Source organism: Salvelinus alpinus, chromosome 24 (genome assembly GCF_045679555.1).
Source record: "Salvelinus alpinus chromosome 24, SLU_Salpinus.1, whole genome shotgun sequence".
NCBI lineage: Eukaryota > Metazoa > Chordata > Actinopteri > Salmoniformes > Salmonidae > Salvelinus > Salvelinus alpinus.
The window spans coordinates 47,747,039-47,756,649 of NC_092109.1; the positions used below are offsets into that span (position 1 = coordinate 47,747,039).

General features: G+C 50.4%; 1 protein-coding gene across 1 annotated transcript; it reads left to right on the forward strand.

Moving 5' to 3' along the window:
- The first annotated feature begins 981 nt into the window (after nt 1-981).
- On the forward strand, nt 982-9,188 carry c1qc (complement component 1, q subcomponent, C chain). Its single transcript, XM_071362919.1, has 5 exons — nt 982-1,109; nt 1,411-1,596; nt 1,670-1,964; nt 7,416-7,548; nt 7,883-9,188. Exons 2-5 carry the CDS (start codon nt 1,431-1,433, stop codon nt 8,015-8,017), a joined length of 729 nt encoding a protein of 242 aa, XP_071219020.1. The 5' UTR covers nt 982-1,109; nt 1,411-1,430; the 3' UTR covers nt 8,018-9,188.
- The last annotated feature ends 423 nt before the right edge of the window (nt 9,189-9,611 follow it).

Consider the following 9,611-nt stretch of genomic DNA (forward strand, 5'->3'; position numbering starts at 1 on the left):
ATCACAGCACATAAAAATATATGGCCAATACAAATCAAACTGGATGGTGTTCAGAGATAGATGGGAGGGGTTGGGTGGAGCTGAAGGATGGGACTTAAAACAACAAGATAACTAATGTAAAATATAAATATATAAAATGGAAGTAGAAGCCATTAGTTGTCTCCAATTAGGGGAGGGGTGGTAGGGAACATAATAAAGGAAAATATATTTACAAAAAATTGGTGGGGGGATTGGGGGGATTGGAAATGGTGCATTACATTGATGGAAGCTACAATCTTTCTACAATGTTACAGTTAATAAAGAAAAAGAAAGCAAAACCTCGGTGAGAAACCACAGTCACACGTTGCTCCTTTCATAGTTCTATTGATCCTGTATTGATCCTGTATTGACCCTGTCATCAGCATCATGTTATGGGTATGACTGCCAGGGACCAGGGTGTTTGTCAGGATCTACAAATATGAAAGGAGCAAAGTTAGAGGAAGACCTGCCTCAGTCTTCTGAAACCCTAATGGAGTTGTATTTTTCACACACACACACACACACACACACACACACACACACACACACACACACACACACACACACACACACACACACACACACACACACACACACACACACACACACACACACACACACACACACACACACACACACACACACACACACACACACACACACACACACACACACACACACACACACACACACACAAACACGTACACACACACACACACGTGACCATGGCCCTGGAGATGTGAAACCTGCTGAGGATGCAGATGTGACCAAAGGTTCCGCTTTGGTTCCAGTTCCTGGAGGACATAACACCTCCCCCCCCCCCTCTCTCTCTCTCTCTCTCTCTCTCTCTCTCTCTCTCTCTCTCTCTCTGTCTCTCTCTCTCTCTGTCTCTCTCTCTCTGTCTCTCTCTCTCTCTGTCTCTCTCTCTCTCTCTCTCTCTCTCTCTCTCTCTCTCTCTCTCTCTCTCTCTCTCTCTCTCTCTCTCTCTCTCTCTCTATCTCTCTCTCTCTCACTCTCTCTCCGTCTGTCTCCTCATACTACAATCACACGCATACAGTATTGTACAATATTGTGCATCTTCTCTACTGCAGGTAAGTCTGTTTTATTTGACATATAACCAGATATAACCTGTGATAATATATTAACTTCTGTCCTCTGCTGCTGTAGTTTGTGTCAGAACAGTTGAACTGAACTTGTTTATAAAGTTGTTAAATCAGCATGACTTTCTGTCTTTGGATATACACAGGTTTTTGTGTTGTAGACATAATTAAAACAAACAGATTTCAGCTGATGTTGATCGTTTTATCTCTCCTCTCCTCTCTCTACTTTTCTCCTGTCCCGTCTCTTCTTCCTCTCAACTCTCTACGCTTTCCTCTCTCCTCTCTTTTCCAGGTCTCTCTTCAGTGGTTGCTATGGTCTGTTTTTGCATTGCTATGGGAGCTATGCTCTCATTGGCTCTGCCTGACCTGGTTACCATGGAGACGTGTACATCGGCGGGGACGCCTGGACTGCATGGTTTCCCAGGGTTACCAGGAAGGGACGGACGAGATGGAGAGACGGGGGAGAAGGGAGTGCCAGGTACACCCCCCCCCCCACCAGGTACATTCCAGGGTACATGATCACATCTCAAAACGTTCCCTCTTCTGTCCAGGTGTTGTATCTGGACCAGGCCAGAGACCAGAGGGGGGCCAGAAGGGGGAGCCGGGTGTGAAGGGAGCAGTTGGGAAGCTGGGTCGTAGCGGTGTGAGAGGAGATAAGGGATCCCCAGGGCCAGAGGGACCCCAGGGAGAGCCAGGGGAGTCGGGCTCGGCAGGGTCTCTGCTCCATTCTGCCTTCAGCGTGGCCAGAGGCACCGCCAGCCCTCCAGAGAAGGCCAGCCCCATCAGATTTACCTCGGTCATCACTGATGTTAACAAGGACTACAACACAGAGACGGGACGCTTCAGGTAACGCCGGGCTACACGACTTTTCTAAATTCTAACATTGCTGAGGCTCTCACAACGATCCTGTAGTTTTGTCTTGCCAACGTACGTAGGTCTTCTCTTGGTTCTGACGATTCTCGATACCAAGCTCTTAACGTAGCTAGAACGAGCTGTGACGAGTCAGACATTCACGCTTGCCATACAAAGTTGAAATATCTAGCCAATACATTTTGAATTGAATATCATTGCTTGTGAATATCAGAGTTGTAACCATTTGACACATTGGCTAAAGCAAATACCAACCCATAGTACTCATGTCTCCACATTCTGGGTGATGACGGCATCATCTCACTGGCTTCTCTTCTGAGCTCTCATTGGCTATTGCTGGACACTGTTCTCAAAACGTGTCATCACATATATCACACTACAAGAGCATTGCAGATTTTATGCCGATAAAATCAAAACATTTGAACATTTTGGGCCGTCTGGGAGGGAATCTCTTAGCCCTCAGATAACATCTCTGACCTGCTCTGTGCTGTCTGTATGCCCGAGTAGGCAACAACATTGGGATTTTGTCTCTGATCTTAAAAATGTCTCTAGGAAAGTTAAATCAGGGCCAGAATCATGTCGTGTACGCCTTGTCCGACTGTCTGAGATATCCTTTCAATGCTGAGAGCCCGTACCGCAGCATTTAATGTCAGCAGAATGAACCCCGGGGACTCAGTCGCTCGCGACGTGTACAAGGCAAGCAGGTACGAGCTCCGCAAATCCAATAGGGCTGCAAAAAAGACAATAGACTCAAACTTGAATTGATGTTCGACAACTCAGACTTGCGACACGTGGCAAGGACTACAGACTATAACAGACTGCAAAGATAAATCGAGCTGTGTGGTGCCCACCGAAGCCTCCCCCCCAGACGAGTTTAACACATTCTATGCTCGCTTCGAGGCAGACAATACCGAGCCGTCCAGGAAGACTCTCGCTGCTCCAGACAACCAGGTGCATTCCCTCTCCGTGACTGACGTGAGGAAAACTCTCAAAAGAGTGAATACTCACAAAGCTGCCGGCTCAGATGACATCTCTGGCCGCGTCCTCAGATTGTGTGCTGACCAGCTGGCTGGCGTCTTCTCGGACATCTTCAACCTTTCCCTGTCCCAGGCTGTAGTCCCCACTTGCTTCAAGGAGACACTCCCTGTCACGCTGACCTGGTCGTCATGAAGTTCTTCGAGAGGCTGGTCATAGCCCACATCAAGGCCAGCGTGCCAGGCACACTGGACACACTAGTGAGGAGGGAACCCGATCCACATCAACGGCAGTAGAGAGAGTCAGCAGTTTGAAGTTCCTCGGCGTCCACATCACCGAGGACACGACATGGACCAACAACACCACCACTCTGGTCAAGAGGGGGCAACAGCGTCTCTAGTTCTTAAGGCGGTGAAGATATTCTGCACGCCGCACGAGGTCCTCTCCAAATACTACCGCTGCACCATCGAGAGCATCCGGACCAGTTGCATCACAGCCTGGTACAGGAATTGCGCCGTCCACAATTGCAAGGCCCTTCAGTGGGTGGTGAAGACCATGCTCCCACACATCCAGGACAACTACTTGACACGGTGCCCGAGGAAGGCACCCAGCACCATCAAGGACCCCGCACACCCCAGCCAAAAGCTGTTCTCTCCCTTACCGTTGGGCAGACGGTATCGGAGCATGAGGTCTGATACCAAAAGGCTCACAGACAGTTTCTATCTACAAGCCATCAGACTGCTGAACACTTAATCTGGACTGACCACCTGCTCTGATTCTCCACACCTTAGCACACACCCACACACCCACACATATATCCATTCATCCACACAGACACAGGTATCAAATCAAATCAAATCAAATGTATTTATTTAGCCCTTCTTACATCAGCTGATATCTCAAAGTGCTGTACAGAAACCCGGCCTAAAACCCCAAACAGCAAGCAATGCAGGTGTAGAAGCACGGTGGCTAGGCTAAAAACTCCCTAGAAAGGCCAAAACCTAGGAAGAAACCTAGAGAGGAACCAGGTTATGAGGGGTGGCCAGTCCTCTTCTGGCTGTGCCAGTGCTAGTCAGCCAGTCAGTCAGTCAGTCAATCAGCTAGTCAGCCAGTCAGCTAGTCAGTCAGTCAGCAAGTCAGTCAATCAGCTAGTCAGTCAGTCAGCAAGTCAGTCAGTCAGTTGTCAGCCAATCAGCTAGTCAGTCAGTCAGAAAGTCAGTCAGTCAGCTAGCCAGTCAGTCTGTCAGCCAGTCAGTCAGTCAGCCAGCTAGTCAGCCAATCAGCTAGTCAGTCAGTACGTCAGCTACTCAGTCAGTCAGTCAGCTAGCCAGTCAGTCAGTCAGTCAGCCAGCTAGTCAGTCAGCTAGTCAGTCAGTCAGTCAGTCAGCCAGCTAGTCAGTCAGCCAGTCAGCCAGTCAGTCAGCTAGTCAGTCAGTACGTCAGCTACTCAGTCAGTCAGTCAGTCAGCCAGCTAGTCAGTCAGCTAGTCAGTCAGTCAGTCAGTCAGCCAGCTAGTCAGTCAGCTAGCCAGTCAGTCAGTCAGTCAGTCAGTCAGCTAGTCAGTCAGACAGTCAGTCAGTCAGTCAGTCAGCTAGTCAGTCTGTCAGCTAGTCAGTCAGCTAGTCAGTCAGTCAGCCAGTCAGTCAGTACGTCAGCTACTCAGTCAGTCAGTCAGCCAGCTAGTCAGTCAGCTAGTCAGTCAGTCAGTCAGCCAGCTAGTCAGTCAGCCAGTCAGTCAGCTATTCAGTCAGTCAGTCAGCCAGTCAGTCAGCCAGTCAGCCAGCTAGTCAGTCAGCTAGTCAGTCAGTCAGTCAGTCAGCCAGCTAGTCAGTCAGCCAGTCAGTCAGCTAGTCAGTCAGTCAGTCAGCCAGTCAGTCAGCCAGTCAGCTAGTCAGTCAGTCAGTCAGCTAGTCAGACAGTCAGTCAGCCAGTCAGTCAGCTAGCCAGCCAGTCAGTCAGCCAGTCAGCCAGTCAGTCAGTCAGCTAGCCAGCTAGTCAGCCAGTCAGTCAGTCAGCCAGTCAGTCAGCTAGTCAGTCAGTCAGTCAGTCAGCTAGTCAGTCAGTCAGTCAGTCAGTCAACTAGTCAGTCAGTCAGCTAGTCAGTCAGTCAGTCAGTCAGCTAGCCAGCCAGTCAGTCAGTCAGCTAGTCAGTCAGTCAGCTAGTCAGCCAGTCAGTCAGCTAGCCAGCCAGTCAGTCAGTCAGCCAGTCAGTCAGCTAGTCAGTCAGTCAGCTAGTCAGTCAGTCAGCTAGCCAGCCAGCCAGTCAGTCAGCTAGTCAGTCAGTCAGCTAGTCAGTCAGTCAGCTAGTCAGTCAGTCAGCTAGTCAGCCAGTCAGTCAGCTAGTCAGTCAGTCAGCTAGTCAGTCAGTCAGCTAGTCAGTCAGTCAGCTAGTAAGCCAGTCAGTCAACCAGTCAGCCAGCCAGCCAGTCAGTCAGTCAGTCAGCTAGTCAGTCAGTCAGCTAGTCAGCCAGTCAGTCAGCTAGCCAGCCAGTCAGTCAGTCAGCCAGTCAGTCAGCTAGCCAGCCAGTCGGCTAGTCAGTCAGTCAGCTAGTCAGCCAGTCAGTCAGCTAGCCAGCCAGTCAGTCAGTCAGTCAGCCAGTCAGTCAGCTAGTCAGTCAATCAGCTAGTCAGCCAGTCAGCTAGTCAGTCAGTCAGCAAGTCAGTCAATCAGCTAGTCAGTCAGTCAGCAAGTCAGTCAGTCAGTTGTCAGCCAATCAGCTAGTCAGTCAGTCAGAAAGTCAGTCAGTCAGCTAGCCAGTCAGTCTGTCAGCCAGTCAGTCAGTCAGCCAGCTAGTCAGCCAATCAGCTAGTCAGTCAGTACGTCAGCTACTCAGTCAGTCAGTCAGCTAGCCAGTCAGTCAGTCAGTCAGCCAGCTAGTCAGTCAGCTAGTCAGTCAGTCAGTCAGTCAGCCAGCTAGTCAGTCAGCCAGTCAGCCAGTCAGTCAGCTAGTCAGTCAGTACGTCAGCTACTCAGTCAGTCAGTCAGTCAGTCAGCCAGCTAGTCAGTCAGCTAGTCAGTCAGTCAGTCAGTCAGCCAGCTAGTCAGTCAGCTAGCCAGTCAGTCAGTCAGTCAGTCAGTCAGCTAGTCAGTCAGACAGTCAGTCAGTCAGTCAGTCAGCTAGTCAGTCTGTCAGCTAGTCAGTCAGCTAGTCAGTCAGTCAGCCAGTCAGTCAGTACGTCAGCTACTCAGTCAGTCAGTCAGCCAGCTAGTCAGTCAGCTAGTCAGTCAGTCAGTCAGTCAGCCAGCTAGTCAGTCAGCCAGTCAGTCAGCTAGTCAGTCAGTCAGTCAGCCAGTCAGTCAGCCAGTCAGCCAGCTAGTCAGTCAGCTAGTCAGTCAGTCAGTCAGTCAGCCAGCTAGTCAGTCAGCCAGTCAGTCAGCTAGTCAGTCAGTCAGCCAGTCAGTCAGCCAGTCAGCTAGTCAGTCAGTCAGTCAGCTAGTCAGACAGTCAGTCAGCCAGTCAGTCAGCTAGCCAGCCAGTCAGTCAGCCAGTCAGCCAGTCAGTCAGTCAGTCAGCTAGCCAGCTAGTCAGCCAGTCAGTCAGTCAGCCAGTCAGTCAGCTAGTCAGTCAGTCAGTCAGTCAGCTAGTCAGTCAGTCAGTCAGTCAACTAGTCAGTCAGTCAGCTAGTCAGTCAGTCAGTCAGTCAGCTAGCCAGCCAGTCAGTCAGTCAGCTAGTCAGTCAGTCAGCTAGCCAGCCAGTCAGCTAGTCAGTCAGTCAGCTAGCCAGCCAGCCAGTCAGTCAGTCAGTCAGCTAGTCAGTCAGTCAGTCAGTCAGCTAGTCAGTCAGTCAGTCAGCCAGCTAGTAAGCCAGTCAGTCAACCAGTCAGTCAGCCAGCCAGCCAGTCAGTCAGTCAGTCAGCTAGTCAGTCAGTCAGCTAGTCAGCCAGTCAGTCAGCTAGCCAGCCAGTCAGTCAGTCAGCCAGTCAGTCAGCTAGTCAGTCAGTCAGCTAGTCAGTCAGTCAGCTAGTCAGTCAGTCAGCTAGCCAGCCAGCCAGTCAGTCAGCTAGTCAGTCAGTCAGCTAGTCAGTCAGTCAGCTAGTCAGTCAGTCAGCTAGTCAGCCAGTCAGTCAGCTAGTCAGTCAGTCAGCTAGTCAGTCAGTCAGCTAGTCAGTCAGTCAGCTAGTAAGCCAGTCAGTCAACCAGTCAGCCAGCCAGCCAGTCAGTCAGTCAGTCAGCTAGTCAGTCAGTCAGCTAGTCAGCCAGTCAGTCAGCTAGCCAGCCAGTCAGTCAGTCAGCCAGTCAGTCAGCTAGCCAGCCAGTCGGCTAGTCAGTCAGTCAGCTAGTCAGCCAGTCAGTCAGCTAGCCAGCCAGTCAGTCAGTCAGTCAGTCAGTCAGCCAGTCAGTCAGCTAGTCAGTCAGCTAGTCAGTCAGTCAGCTAGCCAGTCAGTCAGTCAGCCAGTCAGTCAGCTTGTCAGTCCGTTCGTCCATCCATCCATTCTCTCTCTGGCTGTAGGTGCCGCGTGCCGGGGACGTACTACTTTGTGTACCACGCGTCGTCTGAGGAGAGACTCTGTCTGGTGTTCAAACTGGATGGAACCAGTCTGGCCTCCTTCTGTGACCTGGTGTACGGGGGCACAAAGAGACAGGTACACACACACACACACACACACACACACACACACACACACACACACACACACACACACAATGTTAACCCTCTCTTCTCCTCTCCTCTCCTCTCCTCTTCCTCTCCTCTCCTTTCCTCTCCTCTCCTCTCCTCTCCTCTCCTCTCCTCTCCTCTCCTCTCCTCTCCTCTCCTCTCCTCTCCTCCCATCTTCCTTCCCTCTCCCGCTACCTCTTCCTCTCCTCTTTTCTCCTCCCCTCTCCTCTCCTCTCCTCCCCTCTCCCTCTCCTCCCCCTCTCCATCTCCTCCCCCTCCCCTCCCCTCTCCCTCTCCTCCCCCTCTACTCCCCTCTCCAGGTGAATTCGGGGGGTCTGGCTACGTACTTGAAGAAGGATCAGGAGGTGTGGTTAGAGACCAACGATTACAACGGCATGACGGGAAAACCTGAAGGGAACAGTCTCTTCTCTGGCTTCCTGCTCTACTCTCACTAACCTGAAGGGAACAGTCTCTTCTCTGGCTTCCTGCTCTACCCTCACTAACCTGAAGGGAACAGTCTCTTCTCTGGCTTCCTGCTCTACCCTCACTAACCTGAAGGGAACAGTCTCTTCTCTGGCTTCCTGCTCTACCCTCACTAACCTGAAGGGAACAGTCTCTTCTCTGGCTTCCTGCTCTACTCTCACTAACCTGAAGGGAACAGTCTCTTCTCTGGCTTCCTGCTCTACTCTCACTAACCTGAAGGGAACAGTCTCTTCTCTGGCTTCCTGCTCTACTCTCACTAACCTGAAGGGAACAGTCTCTCCTCTGGCTTCCTGCTCTACTCTCACTAACCTGAAGGGAACAGTCTCTTCTCTGGCTTCCTGCTCTACTCTCACTAACCTGAAGGGAACAGTCTCTTCTCTGGCTTCCTGCTCTACTCTCACTAACCTGAAGGGAACAGTCTCTTCTCTGGCTTCCTGCTCTACCCTCACTAACCTGAAGGGAACAGTCTCTTCTCTGGCTTCCTGCTCTACTCTCACTAACCTGAAGGGAACCGTCTCTTCTCTGGCTTCCTGCTCTACTCTCACTAACCTGAAGGGAACAGTCTCTACACTGGCTTCCTGCTCTACTCTCACTAACCTGAAGGGAACCGTCTCTTCTCTGGCTTCCTGCTCTACTCTCACTAACCTGAAGGGAACAGTCTCTACACTGGCTTCCTGCTCTACTCTCACTAACCTGAAGGGAACAGTCTCTACTCTGGCTTCCTGCTTTACCCTCACTAACCTGAAGGGAACAGTCTCTACTCTGGCTTCCTGCTCTACTCTCACTAACCTGAAGGGAACAGTCTCTACACTGGCTTCCTGCTCTACCCTCACTAACCTGAAGGGAACAGTCTCTTCTCTGGCTTCCTGCTCTACTCTCACTAACCTGAAGGGAACAGTCTCTTCTCTGGCTTCCTGCTCTACCCTCACTAACCTGAAGGGAACAGTCTCTCCTCTGGCTTCCTGCTCTACTCTCACTAACCTGAAGGGAACAGTCTCTTCTCTGGCTTCCTGCTCTACCCTCACTATATCTCTCTCTCTATCCCTCCATCTATCCATCCAATCAATCAATCAATCAATTAATTAATTACTTGATAATGTACTTATATTATTCTGTTTTGAACAATAAAGGCGTTTTAACTCATGTGTTTTGGTGTTATTATCCATCACTGTAAAGGCATTTTGATTAAATGAATCAAGGTCAACTGTGTTTTTATGCTGAACAGGAACGATCTCCATGGTTACCGTTGTTATCTTCACCAGGGTTGGGTTGGGTCAAATACATTTAAATTCCAGTAAATTCCGAAAGTTTCCTCATTTTAAACCATTCAACAGAATTGGTATTGTGATTTCAGTGTACTTCCTGAATTGACTGGAATTTAAATAGAATTGGCCCAACCCTGCAATCCAAGATGCTGTGTTTCAAATGGAACCCTATTCCCTATATAGTGCACTACTTTAGACCAGAGTCCTATGGAACCCTATTCCCTATATAGTGCACTACTTTAGACCAGAGCCCTATATAGTGCACTACTTTAGACCAGAGCCCTATGGCCCCTACTCCCTA

Bases quoted from the DNA above. Each gene is read 5' to 3' on its own strand.
- c1qc (XM_071362919.1), top strand. From the start codon at position 1,431: ATGGTCTGTTTTTGCATTGCTATGGGAGCTATGCTCTCATTGGCTCTG. The intron at 1,965-7,415 runs GTAACGCCGGGC...CTCTGGCTGTAG, and splicing joins ACAGAGACGGGACGCTTCAG to GTGCCGCGTGCCGGGGACGT. The intron at 7,549-7,882 runs GTACACACACAC...TCCCCTCTCCAG, and splicing joins ACGGGGGCACAAAGAGACAG to GTGAATTCGGGGGGTCTGGC.